Here is a 22430-nt window from a genome sequence, read left to right as displayed (position 1 = left end):
GCAGAGACAGGAGGGTCACAGGTCCAAGGAGAACCTCAGCAAGCAGTGAGACTCACCAACCTCGAGACCTTGCTTCAAAATAAAAAATTAAAATAGGGCTGGGGGTGTAGTTCCGAGGAAGAACGCCCCTGGGTTCAATCTCTAATACCACACACACACACACACACACACACACACACACACACACACACACAGAGTAAATTCTGATACGGTCATAAAGTAAAATAGCATACAACAAAGGAAATAAACTGTTATATATATATGACATGGATAAATTTCATAAATAAAACATTAAGGTACTGGGGTTCCCAGAAGCCCTTCTACCTCCGGGTTACACTCCCAGACCTATTTTTACATTTTTTTATTTGGAAACAGGGTCTCCTAAGCCAGCGCGCGCGGCTGGCTTCGAACCTGCGCGATCCTCCTGTCTCTGCCTCCCAAGCGCGGGGATTACAAGCGTGCGCCACCACGCCTGGCTTATTTTTTTATTTTGAAACAGGGTTTCACTAGGTTAATGAGATAATGAGAGTCTCACTACACTGTCAAGGTTCTCCTTGACTGCAACCCTCCTTCCTCAGCCTCCCATCGAACCACACTTTTTTGTGTGTGTGTGGTCCTGGGGGTGAAAATCCAGGGGCTTTTCTGGGCTATACTCCCAGACCTATTTTATACTTAATTTGGAAACAGGGTCTAAGTTGCTGAGAGCCTCACTAAGTAGCTGAGGCTGGCTTCAAACCTGTTCAATCCTCCTGTCTCTGCTTCCCAAGCAATGGGATTACAAGAGTGTGCCACCATGCCCGGCTTGAACTATACATTTTGAATTGGTTAAATGATTAAAAAGAAAAAGAAACTGAACCTGGGCATGGCGGCACATACCTGTATTCCCAGTACGTGGGAGACTGAAACAGGAGGATCACAAGTTCAAGGCCAGCTTCATGAAATTAGCAAGACCCTCAGCAACTTAGCAAGACCTTTTTTTTTTTTCTTCAAAAGAAAAAATAGGGCTGAAGGTATAGCTAAGAGGAAGAATACCCAAGTACCAAATCCCCACTACCAAAAAAAAGGCCCAAGACAGAGTCTGCTCTGAGGCCAAAGGTCTTAATAAAGTGAAGACATTAGGAACAAAATGTGTAGGGGTAATATTTCCACCCCCAGCTTGCAGGGACATCATGTCCCATATATAATCACTACTGCCTCTACAGAGAAAAAATGGCCAAAATGGGCCAAGCTGAGTTGTTCAGCAAAGCCAAGGCCTCCCAATGGCTTTGCTGGTTTCTGGCAAGACAAACCTTCCTACAAGAGTACCCAGTGTCCACATCTAACCAGCATTCTCTCCTTGGTGTCCTCAGCTGTAGCTACACTTCTAGGACAAGGAAAAGCTCTGCTCTAATGTGGCAGACATGGCGGGTTCTTACCCAGGATGCCTGAATTAACAAAATGTACCAGGCTGAAATATTCAAGCAGATCATTTTGGATGGGAGTCCCAGAGATGAGCACCCGCCGACTGGTGTTCAAGCTGTCCAAGGCCTGGTAAGTCTGATTCTCAGAGTTCTTAAGCCTGTGTCCCTGCAAGAGAATTCTCACTCAGGGCATGCTGTGGCATCCCCAAATGGTAGCAAAGTCTTGTGTAGATAGGAAAAGTACATTCCAGGTACTGAGCCTTCAGCACTAGGCAGGAGGCATGAGAGTTCACTGACCTACCTGCTTAGGGAGAAATATTAGGCTCACAAGATAGACATTCAGTTTCCAGACCAGTGCTACAATCTTTTTTCTTTTTCTTTTTGGTGGTGCAAGGTGTGGAACCCAGGGGCTTTTCTACCTCTGGGCTATACTTCCAGACCTTTTTAAAAAATACTTTATTTGGAAATAGGGTCTAAGTAGCTGAGGCTGGTTTCGAACCTGTACGATCCTCTGGTCTCAGCCTCCCAAGTGCTGAGATTACAAGCATGCACCACCACGCCCGGCTCAGTGCTACAATCTTATATCAAGGAATTGCTCCCCCTTTCCCTGCTCTAACCTCCAGAGCGTCAGTAGCTTACCTTTTTTTTTTTTTGCAGGACTAGGGATTGAATCCAGGGGCATTCTACCTCCAAGCTACACCTCCAGCCTCATTTTTTTCTTCTTTATTTTGAAAGGTCTCGCTAAGTTGTGGAGGGCCTAAGTAGCTGAGGCTGGCCACAAACCTTGATCCTCCCCTCCCAAGTACTGGGATTACAAGCATGCATCACCACGCCCAGCTCTTACCTCTTTAAAGATATGCCCATGTTAGAGCCCCTTACTTTCAGGAAATCCCCACCCCCCCCCAACCCAACCAGCCCATAACCTTCTGAGCCAGGTGCCTTCTGTATTAGCCTCTAGGCCGTATCTATGGCATCAGAGCTAAAGTGTTCCTTCCCCCAAAGTCCATATAGCGGTATATCTAAAAAGTCCTACCATGGGGTGTGGTGGCACATGCTTGTAATCCCAGTACTTGGGAGGCTGAGAAGAGAATCTCAGCTTCAGCTACTTAGTGAAGCCCTCTACAACTTAATGAAACCTTGTTTCAAAATAAAGAATAAAAATTCAGGAATAGTAGTGTACTTGTAATCCTGGTACTTGGAAAGCTGATAGAAGGATCCCAGGTTCACAGCCAGCCTAGCCACAGCTACTTAGTGAAGTCTTGTTTCAAAATAAATAAAAATAGGAACCAGGTGTGGTGGTATACACTTGTAATCCCAGTACTTGAGAGGCTGAGATCACGGGTTTGCAGACAGCCTCAGCTACCTTGTAAGACCCTCTTAACTTAGTGAAGCCTTCTTTTTTTTTTTTTTTTTGACCTCCAAGCTACAGCCCCTGCCCTATTTTTTATTCTTTATTTTGAAACTGGGTCTCACTGAGTTACAGAGGGCCTCACTAAGTAGCTGAGGCTTTCCACGAACAGCGATCCTCCAGGTCTCAGCCTCCCGAATGCTGAGATTACAAACGTGCGCCACCACACCCGGCCAGTGAAGCCTTATTTCAAAATAAAAAACAAAAACAGGGCTGGGGTAGAGCTCAGGGATAGAATGCCCTGGGTTCCATCCCCAGTATCACACACACACACAAAAAAAAAAAAAAGAAAAAAAAGGGTTAGGGGTATAGCTCATAAGTAGAAGGCCCCCAATACCATACACACAAAAAAAGGAAGAGAACAGGTTTGGGGGTAAAGCTCAGAGGTAGAATGCCTGAGTTCTATCCCCAGCCTGAGAAAAATAGAGTCCTCTTTTCATCTGTTTTCCCCAGTATCTATACTCCCTATATCCCATCACACGCACATACCTGCATAACCTCTTTTTTTTTGTTGTTTTTTCTTTTTTTGCAGTACTCAGGATGGAACCCAGGAGCATTCTAACTCCAAGCCACACACCCAGCCCTATTTTTTTATTCTTTATTTTTATTTATTTATTTATTTTTATTTTTTTTGGTGGTACTGGGGGTAGAACCCAGAAGCTTTCTACCTCTGAGCTATATTCCCAGACTTTTTTATATTTTATTTTGAAACAGGGTCTCGCTAAGTTGCTGAAAGCCTCACTAAGTAGCTGAGGCTGGCTTCGAACCCATGCGATCCTCCTGTCTCAGCCTCCCAAGCGCGGGGTTTACAAGCGCGCACCACCACGCCCAGCTATTCTTTATTTTGAGACAGGGTCTCACTGAGTTGCAAAGGGCCTCACAAAATAGCTGAGGCTGTCCGCATACCGTGATCCTCCTGTTTCAGCCTCCCAAATGCTGGGATTTAAAATGTGCGCCACCACGCCCAGCTCCAGCCCTATTTCTTATTAATTTGAAACAGGGTCTCACTAAGTTGCAGAGGGCCTCACTCACTCAGTAGCTGAAGCTGTCCTTGAACCCACAATCCTCCTGTCTCCACCTCAGAAGTACTAGGATTACAAGGATACGCCACCACACCTGGCTTGTATAACCTCTTTCTTTTAAGCCATTTTCATGAAAATGATAAAGGGCACTTCTACATTTCTCCAGGAAACACATGGGCAAGACCAGCCCTGTGCCTCCTCTTCATCCGCCGTTACTCAGCTCCATACTAGACAAGTTAGATTTCCTTAGGTCATTGCTCATGCAACCCTTCTGCCAACCCCCACACTCCAACCCCTCCCCACACACAGCAAATCCCTCAAATGCCACCTCTGAAATCCTCCTTCACTAATCCAAGCTGCTGACCTCTCACCTTTGTGCTCCTGTGTACATAATGCCTGATACTAGTGAACCATTTTAATGTGCCAGGCACTATATTAAGCACTTTACTTATATTCTCTTCAATAATCTGCACAATGAGGAGAAATTAGAATACCTAATTTTGGAGCTGGGGATATAGCTCAGTGGGGGTGCATTTGCCCAGCTTGTATACATAAAAAATGATGATGATGATGGTAACACTATCCATTTTATTTATTTACTTATTTATTTATTTACTTATCTATTTTTGTGGTGCTGGGGATGGAACCCAGGGGCATTCTACTTCCGAACTACACCCTCAGCCCAATTTTTTATTCCTTATTTATTTATTTACTTATTTTTGCGGTACTGAGGGTGGAAACCCAGGGACTTTTCTACCTCCGAGCTGTACTCCCAGACCTTTTTTATACTTTATTTGGAAACAGGGTCTCACTAAGTTGCTGAGAGCCTCACTAAGTAGCTGAGGCTGGCTTTGAGCCTGTGCGATCCTCCTGTCTCAGCCTCCGTAGCACAGGAATTACAAGCGTGCACCATCATGCCTGGCTAGTATTTTAATTTTTAAAGGAATTATTGAAGGTTGAGACAGCAGGATCAGAGGTACAAGACCAGCCTCAGCAACCTAGTAAGGCCATTTTCAAAACAAAAAATAAAAAAGGGGTGATGGTATAGCTCAGAGAATCAGTGCCTCTGGATTCAATCACCACCAAAAAAAAAAAAAAAAAAAAAAGAAAATTACTTAAGGCTCTAATACTAAAATAGAGGGATGAGACTTCTGAGTTGAAGAGGAAAATAAGACTTGAAACTTGTAAAAAAAATTACCCAAACTCAGTGAGACCCTGTTTCAAAATAAAGAATAAAAAATAAGGCTGGAGGTTTAGCTCAGAGATAGAATGCCTCTGGGTTCCACCCCCAGTACAAAAAAAAAAAAAAAAAAACACTCAAAAGATCCTGAGAAAGGGATATCAACAATTGGGTTCCTAGAGCCGGGCGTGGTGGCGCACGTTTGTAATCCCAGCATTCATGAGGCTGAGACTGGAGGATCACGGTTCGTGGACAGCCTCAGCTACTAAGTGAGGCCCTCTGCAACTCAGTGAAATAAGGGTTTCAAAATAAAGAATAAGCCGGGCATGGTGGCGCACGCTTGTAATCCCAGCACTTGGAAGGCGGAGACAGGAGGATCATGCAGATTCGAAGCCAGCCGCGCTAGCTTAATAGACCCTGTTTCCAAATAAAATATAAAATAGATCTGGGAGTATAAAATAGGTCTGGGAGTGTAGCCCGGAGGAAAAAGGGTTTCCAGGAACCCCAGTAACACCAAATAAATAAAGAAAAAAAGTAGGGCTGGGGGTGTAGCTCGGAGGTCGAATGTCCCTGGGTTCCATCCCCAGACTCACACAGACAAAAAAAAGTAAAACAAATGGGTTCCTAGAAATTAAAGCTTCCTGAGGGAAGGCATCATGGGATCCTCAGGGCCTCATGCATAACAGGCACTAAGTAACCCAGAGAATGAACTGGGCTGCCATACTACCCTGTGTTCAGGAAAAGCAACTCCAGTCACCTATCAGAGCAGCTGCCAGCTCTAGACCCAGCTTGCCTGGCATGCATGAGGCCCCAGGTTCAATCCCCAGCAGAGCTAAAAATAAAATAATAATAATAATAATAATAATAATAATAATAATAAAATAAATTTTTAAAAAAGAAACACAAACTCTGGCATCTCAGAAAATTAAATGTTTGGCCAGATGAAAGGCTGCCATAGCTCTCATTTATAAACTGCTGCTGCCAGGCGTGGTGGCACATACTTGTAATCCCAGCAGCATTTGGGAGGCTGAGAAAGGAGGATTGTGGTTTGTGGACAGCCTTAGCAACTTAGGCCCTTTGCAACTCAGTGAGACCCTGTATCAAAATAAAGGATAAAAAATAGGGCTGGGGATGTAGCTTGGAGGTAGAATGCCCCTGAGTTACTGATAACTAAACTGAGTCTCACAGCCATGGCTTCTAATGAGGATCAAGGATTTTGTATAGAATTATGAAGAACAGTGTGTACCAGAGAAAACCATCAGCTGGGAGGAAGTTGTTGTAGATGCTAAAAATACGAAAGCCTGGGGTGCCATGTCCCTTTCCAGGGCCCGGGGAGGACAAACTGTGTCTTGGAGTAGGATGACTATCTTTCAAGACTTAGGATAGTCTGACAATAGAAAAAAGCTGTCAAAGGTAAGTGAGCTAGGTATGGTGGTGAACACCTAGAACCCCAGTACTTAGAAGGCTGAGAGAGGAGGACTGAAGGTTTGAAGCCAGCCTCAGCAACTTAGTAAGATCCTGTTTCAAAATAAAACAGGACTGGGCGTGTAACTCAGAGGTAGTGCGCCTGGGCTCAATCCTCAGTATCATTAAAAAAACAACAACAACAACAAAAAAAAAAACCAACAGTAACATTTACTAAGGCTTATGATATACCAGGAACTAGGAAGAGCTTTCTCCTAATCACTAAATTGAATCATTGAATCCCCACAATAATCCTATGGAACAGGTACTATTGCCCCTTTTTCCTGATGCAGAAACAGAAGCTAACGTGGCTGAGTAACTTAAATCCAAGGTCACACTGATTGATTGGTTAAGTGGCAGAGCAAGGATCTGAATAAAGGTCTCTGATTCTAGAGCCCGTTCCCCTAAACACTATGCCATGTCTCTCTAACCTTTCAAATCCTTCCCATCCCTTCAGGCTCCTTTTTTTAGTCTAAGACTACTTATTATCTGGAGAGAACAAAACCAACTGGCCCATAGCACCTCACTTTCCTTGAAGTTCCAAGCACTGTTTAGTCCCTCTTTTGGTGGACTGGTGTTGTGGGCTCTTGTCTCCTCCAAGGCAGTGTGCTCTGTCCTCAGCAGCGGCTAGCGTAGCCCTGGGATGGCAGTGCTCAGAGAGGGGGACTTCCACAGATCTCCCATCACAGACAGCTAAGCATCAAGTACCTCATCACATATGACCAGTCCAACACTTCCCTTCTGAAGAACTCCCACATGAAGACGAAAGGTCTCATAGGAAATAATGAGGATGGGAGAAGGCACTCTGGCTCCACGCTGGTTCATGAACACTTCTACAACAGAAAAGGCACCAAAGAAACAAATCAGAACATCTGAAAGAAAACAAATGTGGCCGGGCGTGGTGGCGCATGCTTGTAATCCCAGCATTTGGGAGGCTGAGACTGGAGGTTCTCAGCTACTTAGTGAGGCCCTCTGCAACTTAGCGAGACCCAGTTTCAAAATAAAGAATAAAAAAATAGGGCTGGGGGTGTAGTGTGGAGGTAGAATACCCCTGGGTTCCATCCCCAGACCCACCAAAAAAAAAAAAAAAAGACAAAAACAAAAACAAAAAAACAAATTTGACCTGCTTTTTCTTTTGGCTTTCGAGGGGATTGAAACCAGAGCCTCCCACATGTTAGGCAAGTGCAATACCACTGAGCTACGTTCCCAGGTCTGTTTTAAAATTTTACTTTGAGACTGGGTCTTGCTAAATTGCCTAAGCTGGCCTCAAACTTGCAATCCTACTTCAGCTTCCCAAATAACTGGGAATACAGACACATGTCCCCATGTCCAGTGACAGTTCATCAATGTCATGTGGAAAGAACGATTTCAACTATTTTCTTTCTTTTTTTTTTTGCGGTACTTGGGATGGAGCCTAGGGGCATTCCACCTCCGAGCTACACCCCCAGCCCTATTTTTTATTCTCTATTTTGAAACAGAATCTCACTGAGTTTTAAAGAGCCTCATTAAGTAGTAGCTGAGGCTGTCCTTGAACCTCTATCCTCCTGTCTCAGCCTCCCAAATGCTAGGATTACAAGCATGCACCACCACCCCTGGCTTTTCTTTTTCTTTTTTGGCACTAGGGAGTGAACTGATGTGCATTCTACCTCCACACTATGTCCCCAGCCCTGTTTTTTATTTTGTTTATTTTGTTGTTGTTGTTGGTGGTGGTGGTGGTTTTTTTTTTGCAGGTCTGGGGATGGAACCCAGAGGCATTTGACCTCCAAACTACACCTCCTGCCCAATTCTTTATTCTTTATTTTGAAACAGGGTCTCACTGAGTTGTGGAGTGCCTCACTAAGTAGCTGAGGGTGTCCGCGAACCACGATCCTCCGGTCTCAGCCTCCCAAATGATGGGATTACAAGCGTGCACCACCATGCCCGGCTCCTGTGTTTTATTTTGAAACAGGGTCTCACTGTTAGCTGAGGCTAACCTCGAACCTGTGATCCTCCAGTTTCAGCCTCCCAAACACTGAGATTACAGATGTATGTCACCACACCCAGCTTTAATTATTTCCAATGAGAATTCTCTTTGACCCATCATCACCCTCAGCCCTGGCCACAAGTGAGCATACACATAAGAAAGTCAGCAGTAGGCTGGGTAGGAGAATATAGCCATCTTTACTCAGGTTCCATACCCAGCTTTTGGTCTATCTCGTCCTTAGATCCTCCATCAATAGCCAAAGGCTGGATCCTCCCTCCGAGCCATTTTCCAACCTCATTGTACCAGTTCTTCACCAGGCTAGAAGGTGACACCACCACCGCTTTGTCAATTTCTGGCTTGCACTCTGGACTCTGGCGCAAAAGCGTCCACATCAATGTAATGCACTGCAAAGTCTTTCCTAGGCCCATCTCATCAGCCATGATGCAGCCGTGGCTTCCAGGGATACGCCTGCTGGTGACACATTCCCACAGGAACTTCACTCCCTGAAGAATAACAGCATTCGGTCCACTTTGGCACCTACAATGCCACTGTCCCAGAGGTGGCAGTCTCCCAGGTTCAACCCTTCACAGACCTCATTCCCCTTGCCCCCATTTACCTCTCTCTGATGAGGACGCAAAACTTTACTGAGAATAGGATCAACAACCACGTGGACAGGTAATTTTTCCCTGAAAAAAAATCAGCAAAAAAAAAAAAAAAGGTCATGGTACTCAGGCATGGGCACGCTTTCACAAACTTGTGTCCTGCTGATCAAGAGCCAGAGAGCCAGTTAAGACAACATCTTCTTGGCCTGGTCACAGAACCATAGAAAGTTCCTGCTCTATTTGTTATAGGTGGTAAGGAACTCCCACTAACTGGAAATGACCTCTAGAAAAGTAAAAAGTATTTAAACTCAAAGATGGAGTTTAAACTCAAAGATGTCATGTGGAAAGAACGATTTCAACTATTTTCTTTCTTTCTTTTTTTTTTTATGGTACTTGGGATGGAGCCTAAGGGCATTCCACCTCCGAGCTGCACCCCCAGCCCTATATTTTATTCTTTATTTTGAAACAGAATCTCACTGAGTTTTAAAGAGCCTCATTAAGTAGAATCCCCAATCACCTATCTCTGGATGGTGAAGCAATCATGACAGCGCTATGATAACCCTCCACCTTCCCAGGTATGCGCACTTATAGAACTCTAGAACTCCTTAAGAAATACCAGCACACATACTTGTCAAGCTTCAGCTGATCGTGGGCACTCAGTGGAGGAGGCTCATACAGAACCAATGCACCTTCTTCCAGGGGATCATGGAGAGCCCGGCGGATTCCAGCCCTTTTCAGACCCAATGCCCGGGAGCCCAGAGGACCTAGAAACCATAAAAGAGTCACCTGGGCCTTGTTCAGTAGCTCTAGCAGGCCAGCTTAACTGCCCATCCTTCACAGCATTCCTGGGCTTTTATATGACCCATTTTCTCCCAGAACTCCTCCAGTCCTGGTTTGGACATCTATACCTGATGATTATCCTTCAGCCTCAGATAGAGCTTTCCCATTTTATTTCTCCCATTCAATGACAAACTTCTGGAGGGCTTGGACTTGTTCATCTCAATCAATCTTAAAAAGGTATAAAACCTTAAAAGTCTGAGAGCTGGCTCTTCCTTTCCCAGCCCAGTTTTAGCACCATGCAGTGCCCTACACAGGAGAGGGGAAACTTCATAGAAATTAGAACTTCCACATAACCAATTTCATAAAACAGATGCTACTGAACCCACTTGGACTGAATGAAGTCAAGGTCCACCAGCCACCTTGGCCCAACAGGAGCCAAGGGGCCCAGGAACCAAGGAGCCAAGGAACCCAGCGGCATTCGACTTCCGAGCTACAACCCCTGCCCTATTTTTTATTCTTTATTTTGAAACAGGGTCTTACTAAGTTGCCCGCGAACTGCAATCCTCCAGTCTCAGCCTCCTGAATGCTGGATCACAAGCATGTGCCACCAAGCCCGGCTCCACTAGGAGCCTTCTTAGTACCGGCATACCACAACCAAGAATAAGAGGAGCCGCCAGCCTTGGCAGCCCTTGCTGAGACTAATACTTCCACACAAGGTCATCCCAAATAAAGCCAATGCCGAAGTGGCATTTTGAATTCTCAGCTAAGCTTGTATTAGCAGAATTTTTTTTTAAATCTATTCAGGCACATTTACAGATAACTAATTAAAAACTAAAAAGTCTCTATTTTACCTTGATAATTTGGAATGGGAACTCTGAAAGGCTTTGACAAAATGCTTCGAATAAATGCTTCCTGAAAAGAAAGGAGAAATAGGAATTCAGAACTGAGTGAAGATATTGTGGGACAATATTGTTAATGATGTGCAGGTTTTGTCCATCTTTAAGATTTCATGTAAGGTTCTACAATATCCAAGGACAATAGAAGTGCTATGCCTCAACCAATCACGAAGTTCAGAATTCATTTGCTCATGAAAGACCATGATAGTGAGGACACCTGGCTCTTCCCTAGGATACAGTACCTAAAGAAGCAAACACCTGAAACTTACCCATCCAGTACTCAGGGAGAATTCCATCTTTGAGTTTAAATACTTTTTACTTTTCTAGAGGGCTACATCTTCCCAAGCATAGCTCATAATTCTTTTGACTTTTTTTGGTGCTGGGGATTGAACCCAGGGCCTTTTCTATATGCTAAGCACAAGCTCTACCACGTAGCTATACTCCTAACCCACAATTCTTTCTTTTGCCACATCAGTTCCCTCTCCTGCATCTAAATGTCACATCAATTTCCACAACAGCCTTGCCGAGAATTAGTTCATCAAATAATGGTAAGCCAGGCAAGGTGACACATGCCTGAAATCCAAATACTTGGGAGGCTGAAACAGCACAGGTTCAAGGAGAGCCTCAGTATAGTGAAATTTTCAGTAACCTAGTGAGACCGTTTCAAAAACAAAAAATAAAAAGGGCTGGGAATACATTAGATGTAGAATGCCCCTTAGTTCAATCCCCAATGCCTTAAAAAAAGAGAGAGAGGGGGGACAGTAGTAAGCCAGGTGTGGTGGTACACACCTGTAATGCCAGTATCTAGGAGGCCCAGATAGGAGGATCACAAGTTAAAGCCTTAGCACATTAGCAAGACTTTCAGTAACTTAGTGAGACCCTGTTTCAAAATAAAAATAATAACAAAAAGGTCTTGAGGTATAGCTCAGAGGTAGAATTCCCCTGGGTTCAATTCCTAAGAGTAATGGCAGCCAGACATGGTGATGTGGTGGTGCAGCACACCTGTAATCCTAGATACTTGGGAAGCTAAGACAAGAGGAATACATGTTCATGGTCAGCCTGAAAAATTTAGCAAGACCCTCTCTCAAAATAAAATTTTTTCTTTTTTCTTTTTTTGGTGGTACTGGGGTGGAACCCAGAGGCTTTCTACCTCCGGGCTATACTCCCAGACCTATTTTATACTTTATTTGGAAACAGGGTCTCACTAAGTTGCTAAGAGCCTCACTAAGTAGCTGAGGCTGGCTTTGAACCCGTGTGATCCTCCTGTCTCAGCCTCCCAAGCGCGGGGATTACAAGCATACAGCACCATGCCTGGCTCAAAATAAAAATTTTTTAAAAGGCTGGGGACATAACTTGCCTAGCATGTGCAAGGCCCTACGTTCAATTTCCAATACAAAAAAAGAAAGCCAGGCATGATAGTACATGCCTGTAATCCCAGTACTTGGGAAGCTGAAAGAGGAAGATCACAAGTTCCAGGATAGCCTCAGCAAGTAGTGAGACTCTTTTCAACCTAGCAAGACCATGTTTCAAAATAAAAATAAAATAGGGCTGGAGGTATATCTAGGAGATAGAATGCCCCTGAGTTCAATCCCCAGTACCACATACACACACACAAAAAAAGAGTAGTGGTAGTAGGAGTAATAGTAAAAAATACTATTAGTAGCTGGGTGTGGTGGCACATGCTTGTAATCCCAGCATTTGGGAGGCTGAGACCTGAGGATCGTGGTTTGCGGACAGCCTCAGCTACTTAGTGAGGCCCTCTGCAATTCAGTGAGACCCTGTTTCAAAATAGAATAAAAAATAGGGCAGGGGGTATAGCTTGGAGGTCAAATGCCTCTGGGTTACATCCCCAGACCCGCAAATAAATAAATAAAATACTATTAGTAAAAATAATAATATGCCGGGTGTAGTGGCACATGCTTATAATCTCAGCATTTGGGAGGCTGAGACAAGAGGATCATAGTTCATGGACAGCCTCAGCTACTACTTAGTGAGACCCTATGCAACTCAGTGAGACCCTGTTTCAAAATAAAGAATAAAAGTCGGGCGTAGTGGCACATGCTTGTAATCCCCACGCTTGGGAGGTGGAAACAGGAGGATCGCGCAGGTTCGAAGCCAGCCACGCTGGCTTAAGAGACCCTGTTTCAAAAATATAAAATAGGTCTGGGAGTGTAGCCCAGAGGTAGAAGGGCTTCCAGGAACCCCAGTACCACCCAAAATAAATAAATAAATTAATTAATTAATTAATATAGGGCTGGGACATAGCTCAAAGGTAGAATGCCCCTGGGTTCCATCCCCAGTACCTTAATAATAATAATAATAATAATAATAATAATAGCAGCAACAATAGCAAAAATGACAATGATGACTAACAATGTGTGCTCTTACAGTCATGTGTTCATGTTACCATTTAATCCTTCCAAATAGTCCTGTGAGCCAGGACTATATATTACTAGTTTTCCATTTAGAGGTCAACAAAATGAGGCTCAGAGTGACTAACTCACTTTAAGTCACAGAGCCATGACAGGTATGACCAGTGGGCAATGTGGCCTCCTACCCAACCTGTTGCACATAGCCATGTTGATGAGTCCAGAGCCACTTCCTGCTGTGGAAAGCACAAGAGAAATACAACATTTGAGAGGAACATGAGAAAGAAGGCAAGCCCATTACTGAAAAAACACAAGTAGGACAAGGGTGACAGGAAGCAGACATAGGTAGTCCTAGAGAAGGAGCCTCAGGCACCATACCATGCAGGAGCCTGGAATCAGCACTACTTCATGGGCTGAGGAGCCAGAATGGAGGCAGAGAGAAGGCAAGGGAGTTAACACTGATTGAGCTGACAACTCCCATGAAAATTTGGACCATATACACCTGAGTGTTTTGGGAAATTATAACAGCCTAAGAACCTCAACAGAACCAAAGCTGGAACCCAAGAGATAAAAAGGTAGCTGTAATGGGAATATATTAGAGAAAAACGCAGTAATGAAAAAACTCCCTTTTAGCAAAAAGGTAATTTAATAGGAAAAAAAGAAGCTACTCTTGCCATGCAATTCTTACCTTTGTGTTCTAACCCATCTAACACATACAGATCACCATAAATTTCTAGAAACTCAATGTATCTTTGTTATTGAGACAGGGTCTTCCTAATGTTGCCCTGGTTAAACTTTTGTGATCCTCCTTAGGAGTACAGGTGTATACCCAAAGTTTCAATGTACTTTAAATAGCAAAAATGTAATAAATTTTTTTTGTGATCTATTGGGGTTTTTTGTTTGGTTAGTCTAATACTGGGGATTGAACCCAGGAGCATTCTACCTCCAAGCTACACTCAAGCCCTTTTTTGAAAGTTTTACTAAGTTGCTAAGGGTCTAGCTAAATTGCTGAGCAATTCTCCTGTCTCAGCCTCCCAGGTACTAAGGTATGCACCACCACACCCAGCTTTTTGTGATCTATTGGAATATAGAGTGGGAATCTGGAGACATGAACATCATTCTTACACTAAATAATGTGACAGGAGCAAAACTAGAAAAAAGGTTCAAATCCTGTTTACTGGCACATTTCTTTGCATCTGAATAAAATCTTTTTTTTTTTTTTTTTTTTTTTTTTGCGGGTATGCAGATAGAACCCAGGGGCATTTGACCTTCGAGTTACACCAATTTTTATGTTTGTGGGTCTGGGGAGGGAACCCAGGGGCTTTCTACCTCTAAGCTACACCTCCTGTCTTATTTTTTATTCTTTATTTTGAAACAGGGTCTCACTAAGTTGCGGAGGGCCTCACTAAGTAGCTGAGGCTGTCCGTGAACCGCGATCCTCTGGTCTCAGCCTCCTGAATGCTGGGATTACAAGCGTGTGCCACCATGCCTGGCTGAATAAAATCTTTATGTGTGTGTGTGTGTGTGTGTGTGTGTGTGTGTGTGTGTGTGTGTGTTTGTCAGCAAATGGGGTTGGAACCTAGGGGCTTTCTACCTCCAGGCTACACTCCCAGACCTATTTTATATTTTATTTGGAAACAGGGTCTCACTAAGCTACTGAGAGCCTCACTAAGTAGCTAAGACTGGCTTCGAACCTGTGCGATCCTCCTGTCTCAGCCTCCCAACCACTGGGATTACAAGTGTGTGCCATCATGCCTGGCTTTTGATTATTTTTAATTAGCATGATTATAACAATGAATAGCAATGATAATCACCACACAAGACGCTAAGAAAACGCCACCCTTAAACAAGAGAAAAAGGGAACTAGACTAACTTCCTATCTAATTTGGTATTAATTATAAAACTGAAATATTTTCATGTTTATCAGTATATGAAGCTAGATTTGAGGCTGAGTAGCCAAGAATTTATGCTCCAAACTTAAAAAAAAAAAAAAAAAAAAAGACTCAATAGAACCCAGGAGCCACAGTTTCTGCAGGGAGAGGACTGCACAGGCTTGTATAGTTGACAAGGGAGAACCTGAGGACCTCTTAGCCAAAAATGCCTGAGGGCACCGCCTAAAAGACCTGGAATGGACAGTCTTTGGGGATCTGGTCTGATGGCACCAGACTCCTGGCAAAGGAAGAGCATGCTTTGATTCTTTACCCATTCAGTTGTTGATAACTCATACCATCTTTCCCTTCTGATAGAAGAGGGAGAGCATTCCTCCTCCTCACCACAGCCAAAATCACTTTATTAGTTGTGCCCAATTATCTTGCTGGTACCTAAACCTCTCCCTCACCAGCAGGCTTAACTCTCTCCTATCATAACAAAAACTCCAGGGCAGGAAGTATAGCTCCGTGGTAAAGTGTACATGCTTATCACAGGCAATGCCCTGGGTTCAATCCCCAGCAGGAAAAAAAAACACACACAAAAATTGCTTTGATCTCTTATCTCCTCTCTTCCATAAGCAAGCTTCTAGAAAGAGTTGTCTATTACCTTATCTTACCTTCTACTCCTCCTGTCTTCCTCCCCTTCCACTCCACTGAAATGACTCTGCCCAAGGTCACCAATGGCCTACAAAACCCTAACTCCAACAGAAATGTTTCTTCTGTCCTTATCTGACAAAGGTAGCCATTCCTTCTTCTCAAATATGCTCTATCCTTGACTTTCATGACAGCATTCTCCCATTATTCCACCTTCCTGGGGTAGAATGTCCCTGGGTTCAGTTCCCAGTACAAAAAAAAAAAAAAAAAAAAAAAAGCCAGAAACAGAAAAAGAGATTACAGGTGTGTACCACCATGCCCAGCCAAAACATTTTTCTGGTTTTTCTGGTTTGTTTTACTTTGTGGTATTGAGGGTTGAACCCAGGGGCATTATACTTCTGAGTGAAACGCCCAGGCCTATTTCATTTTTGTTTTGAAAGAGATTCTTGTTAGGTTGATAAGAGTCTTACTACTTGCTAAGGTTGTCCCTAAACTTGGCAATCCTCCTGTTTCAGCCTCCTAAGTAGAGAGTACAAGTGTGCACCACCATGCATGGCTATAATTTTTTTTTTTTTTTTTTTTTTTTTTTTGCGGGTCTGGGGATGGACCCAGGGGCATTTGAGCTCCGAGCTACACCCCCTGCCCATTTTTTCTTTATTTTGAAATCGGGTCTCACTGAGTTGCAGAGGGCCTTACTAAGTAGCTGAGGCTGTCCGCAAACCGCGATCCTCCAGGTCTCAGCCTCCCGAATGCTGGGATTACAAGTGTGCGCCATCACGTCCGGCTCCTATAAAAATTATTTTTAAATGCTTGCCAAACGCACAAATGACTAACCTTAGTTACATACTCCTATCAACACATTCTCATTTTTTTCTTCAACACATTCCTCAGAAAGCTTGATAAAAAAAAGCTTTGGAAGCCCGGCGTGGTAGCGCACACTTGTAATCCAAGCATTCAGGAGCCTGAGACAGGAGGATTGCGGTTTGCGGACAGCCTCAGCTACTTAGTGAGGCCCTCCGCAACTTAAAAGACCCTGTTTCAGAATAAAGAATAAAAAAATAGGGCAGGGCAGGGGGTGCAGCTCTAAGGTCGAATGCCCCTGGGTTCCATCCCCAGACCCACAAAAAAAAGAAAGAAAGAAAGAAAGAAAGAGCTTTGGAGCAAAAAAAAAAAAAAAAAAAAAAAAAAAAAAAAAGTACAGAACCTGCCATGATAATGATTAATTCGACTTCACTAGAAAAAACACAAGTTATGGGATTGATAGTCCATAAAGCCATATTCAAGAGTCAGAAACTGAGCTGCCATAAGGTTCCTAGTTCCAACACTGCCATATCCTTCCCTCTCCTCTGTCCTCATTTATTTAGGAATCTGAGCCACCTGCGACTCACATAGCTATAAACTAGGGAAGATTCCAAGTCAGGCACGAATCTCTCAATAGCTGTGGACAGGATGAGCACTCTGTAGAAAATGGAGGGAGTCTATGTTGCAGGACTCTACTAAGGCAAAAGGACTGCACATAAGCCAGGCATGGTGGCGCACATTCGTAATCCCAGTACTTGGGAGGCTGAGACAGGAGGATCACACAGGTTCAAATCCAGCCTCAGCAGCTTAGTGAGGCTCTCTACAACTTAGTGAGACCCTGTTTCCAAAAATATATATAAAGTATGTCTGGGAATGTAGCCCCAAAGTAGAAAGCCCCTGGGTTCCATCCCCAGTACCACACACACACACACACACACACACAGGACTGCACATACACATACAGGTTGCAGCTCTGACTTACATGCTGACTGCTATCCAGACAGGGTGGTCGATTGCTTTGCTGAGTCAAAGGTTTCCGAAAGGGGGACAGGAAACACTCCTGGATCTGGGTCTCCCTTTTAGATTTCTGTTTCTTAGACGCCTAGGAGAGAGAAATAGGGGAGCTTAAGTCTGGAAGACCACAGATATCACTCTAATAGCAACTAGCATTTGAAGTGCTTATTAAGCCAGGCACAGTGGTGATGCTTGTAATCCCAGTACTTGGGAGGCTGAGACAGGAGGATCACAGGTTCACAGCCAGCCTCAACTTCTTAGTGAGGCACTCTATAACTTAGTGAGGTCTTGTTGAAAAAAAAAAAAAAAAGTGCTTATTAGAGCTAGGTGTGGTAGCACATGCCTCTGATCCCAACACTTGGGAAGCTGAGACAGGAGGATTGCAAACTCTCAGCAAGCCTCAGCAACTTAGCGAGACCTGTTTCAAAATTAAAAAAATAAAATACAGCTGGGGGTGTAGCTCAGAGGTAGCATGCCCCTGGGTTCTAAACCCAGTAACCCTGCCCACCCTCCCCACACACACAAGTGCTTATTAGAGCCAGGTGTGGTAGCACGCACCTGTAGTCATCTCAGCTACTTGAGAGGCTGAGGCCAGAGGCTCATGAGTTCAAAAGCAGCCTAGGTAACAGAAAATGACCCCATCTCAAAAAAAAAAAAAAAAAGGAAAAGAAAAATTGCTGAAGTGGCAGACACTGTACTAAACTCTTCACATGTAGTATTGTATGTCTTTTCACTGCAATCTTATATTATCTTTATTTAATAAGTGAAAAAACTGGAGCATAATAAGGTTAAAATAACTTCCTATACTAGGAACAAAACAATGCAAGAGATCAATGGAGTGGGCCTGTGAAGAGTAAGTCCACAGCAGCATGGACTCATGGCTGACCCAACCAAATGCTTCTCTCCCTGAGCTTCCCAAAGGAAAGTAAAGAGTATTGTTGACCTTTAACCAGGCTTGGTGGGGCACACCTGGAATCCCAGTACCTGGGAGACTAAGACAGAAGGATTACAAGTTTAAGGCCAGCCTCAGCAACTTAGATTCTGTTCAAATTAGCTGGGTGTGGTGGTGCACGCTTGTAATCCCCGCGCTTGGGAGGCGGAGACAGAAGGATCGTGCAAGTTCGAAGCCAGCTGTTCTAGCTTCAGAGACCCTGTTTCCAAATAAAAATATAAAATAGGTCTGGGAGTGTAGCCCAGAGGTAGAAAGGCTTCCAGTAACCCTAGTACCACCAAAAACAAACAAACAAATAAATAAATACTTTTTTTTAAGGGACTAGAGGTATAGCTCAGAAGTAGAATGCCCTTATGTTCAATCCCCAGTACCACCCCCCCCCAAAGAGAAGCCAAGCATGGTGGCACACACCCATAATCCCAGTACTTGGGAGACTGAGACAGGAAGATCACAGGTTCAAGACCAGCCTCATAAACATAGTGAAACTCTCAGCAACTTAGCAAGACCCTGTTTCAAAATAAAAAAATGAAAAGTGCTGGGGGTGTAGCTCAGAGGTACAATGTCCCTGGGTTCAATCCCCAGAACCACAAAAAAAGAAAAAGAAAAAAACAAGAGTACAGTTGTTCCTAACCCCCAAGCCACCTTCCCACATAGTCCACACCATAGCAATGAGGACTTAAGCACCAAAAGCATTTTCAGGGGCAATCACCAAGCAACACATGACCCACCTGCCGAGCATCCTGCCCCAAGTTTGAGTCTGAGATTCATGTAAGTGGCAAGAGGCAGCCAGTGTAACTCCCTCACACATGAAAGCCCCCTGCACACTAGCAATGCAACTAAAGAGAGAGCTCCAAGCCCCATCAAGTGATCAGGTAAGAATCCATTTGTACCAACTTGTAAAGTTCTTTAAGTTCCAATGATCCTATCAGACACACCTGAAATAAACAGCCCCCCTTACATGTCTTTATCCACACACCGCCCCTACCAAAAGTATTCTCTTTCCTTGACTGATCCTTTTATCTAATGTTTCAGTGGCCAAGCCCCTGCTTCTTGCACTCGCGCTCTTCCCCTACCCCTCTTTCTCTTTGAAACAGACAGACGCTGCATTGTCCTGTTTACTTTGTTTTATATTGATCCTGCTCACAGCCAGCCCCAGCAGCCTCCAAGACAGGGAGCCAAGAAGAGCCCCATCCAAAGGAGAACATACTGTAGGTGAGACTGAGTAGGAACTGAAAGGACACCACCCTTCCAATGTAGACCCAAGTGAGTTCAGGACTAGGACCAGAACATTCTATTCTTTCTTTTTGGCAGTACTGGGGATTAAACCCAGTAGCATTCTACCTAAAAGCTACACACTCAACCTTATTTTTTTTCTTTATTTTGAAACCGAGTCTCACTAAGTTGTGGAGGGCCTCACTAAGTAGCTGAGGCTGGCCTCGAACCTGAGATCCTTCTTTCTCAGCCACCCAAATACTGGAATTACAAGCTTTATGTTTATTTTGAAACAGGGTCTCTTAGGTTGATGAGAGTCTCACTACTTGTTGAGGCTCTCCTTGAACCTGCAATCCTTCAGTCTTAATCTCCCAAGTGCTGGGATTACAAGGGTACACCACCACGCCCAGTTAACATTCTACTATTCGGTGACATTGAGCAGGGAACAAAGAGTAAAAAGAAGATAGTGTTGCAGATTCTTTTTTTCCCAAAAAAAAGAGTCAAAGAAAGCTGGGAGTGGTGCCGCACACTTGTAATTCAGCATTCGGGAGGCTGAGACAGGAGGATCTCAGTTTGCGGACAGCCTCAGCTACTTAGTGAGACCTTTTGCAACTCAGTGAGTCCCTATTTCAAAATAAAGAATAAAAAAGAGGGCTGGAGGTGTAGCTCGCAGGAAGCATGCCCCTGGGTTTCACCCCCAATACTGCAAAATTGGGGGGATAAAAAGAGTCAAAGGGAACTGGGTGTGGAAGCTGAATCAGGAGTGCAGGTTCTCAGCCTGATTCAGCTATGTGGTGAGGCCCTGTTTCATAACAAAGAATAAGCCCGGTGTGGCACATGCTGGTAATCACAGTACTTGGGAGGATGAGACAGGAGGATTGCAAGTTCCAGCCTATTTAGTGAGACCCTCTGCAACTTAGTGAGACACTATTTCAAAATAAAGAATAAAAAGTAGGGCTGGAGGTAGAATGCCCAGGGGTTCCATCCCTAGTACCACAATAAGTAAATAAATAAATAAACTAAGATGGGGCTAGGAGTATAGCTCAGAGGTAGAATGCCCCTGGGTTCAATCCCCAGTACCCTCTCCATGCACAAACACAAAATAAACAGACCCAATTTAACTTGCTGAAGTCAAAGATTTTATTTTAGTACTGCGGGTGGGACACAGGAGCATTCTGCCTCTGAACTACACCCCCAGCCCTATTCATTTTTATTTTGAAACAGGACCACACTAAATTGCTGATGATCTCACTTCATAGCCTGTCCCCAAGCCTGCAATCCTCCAGTCTCCGCCTCCCAAGTATTAAAATTACAGGTGTGTGCCACCATGCCCAACTAAGATTAAATTTGTTCACTGCCCGTCACATAACAAGCATTCATTACAAGCTTACTGAACATATAAAAGAGACCTCTGGAGATGAGTGTGTAACCCCAGAAGTGCAGTCCAGGTTTCTGCCCAAACAGCCTTCATTCTCACCATCCCTATCCCCTGGAGCACTCACCACGGCCTCCGGCTGCCAGTCTTCATCATCAGAGGATTTGCCTTCCAGTTTCCTCCTGGCCAGCTGGCTGGGAGCTAAGCTCCTCCTCTGTGGGGGCAGAATGGAGACTGAGTACCTGCAAAGACTGCAGCCTGGGCCCTTAAACCTAGACACACGGCTACTCCATCTCCCCTAGGCCCACACTTACCATCCTGGACCTAGATGCACAGAACGTCAAGTACCCATCAGCCAAAGGTTAAGGATACTCCGCAGCAGAGAATGCAGGACCAGGGCCTGATATAGAGGGAACTGCTATATTATTGAGAAAATGGGCTAATTAAAGAGGGAGCATGTAAGGAGGAGACCCAGAGGCTAGGGCTTGGTTCCAAATTGTGAGAATGTTGATCGCCAGTTAGCTGGGAGGAGAGACTAGGCCTAAGAGAAAGGCTCCAAGCAGAGGACCCACTGGAATGGGGGGAGAGACAGGTCGAGTGCCACAATGGGCAAAGTAATCAAAGGTCAGGAGAAGTTGGGATTAAAGTCCGAGGCCTCGGGAGGGCAAGGCGCCTGAGTCCAGAGCCGTGGGATTTCCCGAGCCCGAGAGCGGATGCCAGGCCTGGACTGAGAAAGGTCGAGAAGGGGTCTAGGAAGGACCAATAAAAGTCCCAGGGTGGGAAGGAAATCCCAGGAGCGGCTGAAAAGAGAGGCAGAGACGATTTAGGGCCACGCAGATCCCCCTAACTTCCTCTGCCCAAAGCGCGCGTTAACAGCCGCCAGACTGGGTCAATCGAAACCTCCCGCCAAGCTGCCGCCGCTTCACCCATTGGCTGCGTTCGATGAGTTCGGCTCTCGCGCCCGGAGGAAGAGGCGGGCCTGGGGCTGGGGCGCCGAGCGGCGCGCTGCAGCTACGCGCTCCGGGGCCGCTGGGAAGGGCGGGCCCGCAGGAGGAGGGAAGGCGGGCTAAGGCCTGCGGGCTGGCCTCCAGCTCTCTCCCGGAGTGTCCCAGCTGGGTGAGCTGCCCTATCCCAAAGGCCGGTTGCACCGGGGTATACACCTGTTTAGGAAAAAAAGCGCATTGCTGTGAATTTGAGTTGAGCCCTAGAGCAGATCACACCTTCGGTGTGTCCTATCTAGAGAGGAGGTCCCAGGTTGGAAACCCGCAAGCCCACCTAGAGTCTGACGAAGTAAGCTGGCCAACACTTTCATTTTTTATTTCGATACAGAGTCTCGCTAAATTGCTGAGAGCCTGGCTAAATTGCTCAGGCTGTCTTCGAAACCGCGATGCTCCTGTCTCAGCCTCCCAAATACTAGGATTACAGGTTTGCGCCGCTACACTAGGCTTTTTTCTTTGTATGGCACTAGGG

At 44.8% G+C, this 22430-nt stretch overlaps 1 protein-coding gene across 1 annotated transcript in view; it reads right to left on the bottom strand.

Annotated features, from left to right (window-relative positions):
* The window catches only part of RAD54L (RAD54 like), a gene marked incomplete at both ends in the record, with an annotated part of 31998 nt that extends 10721 nt beyond the window's left edge, over positions 1–21277 (bottom strand). Inside the window, 9 exons of the mRNA XM_080691405.1 lie at positions 1416–1566; positions 7183–7307; positions 8652–8940; positions 9054–9123; positions 9668–9803; positions 10671–10731; positions 17390–17509; positions 21088–21174; positions 21269–21277. Of these exons, the coding sequence (XP_080547531.1) occupies positions 1416–1566; positions 7183–7307; positions 8652–8940; positions 9054–9123; positions 9668–9803; positions 10671–10731; positions 17390–17509; positions 21088–21174; positions 21269–21277 (1048 nt within the window). The remainder of the gene's footprint in view (positions 1–1415; positions 1567–7182; positions 7308–8651; positions 8941–9053; positions 9124–9667; positions 9804–10670; positions 10732–17389; positions 17510–21087; positions 21175–21268) is intronic.
* Between the last annotated feature and the right edge of the window lie 1153 nt (positions 21278–22430).

Source organism: Muscardinus avellanarius (assembly GCF_963383645.1).
Source record: "Muscardinus avellanarius genome assembly, chromosome: 3".
Classification (NCBI taxonomy): Eukaryota; Metazoa; Chordata; class Mammalia; order Rodentia; family Gliridae; genus Muscardinus; species Muscardinus avellanarius.
Note: the sequence above shows the minus strand (reverse complement) of the source record. Positions and strands in the feature narration are given on the sequence as shown.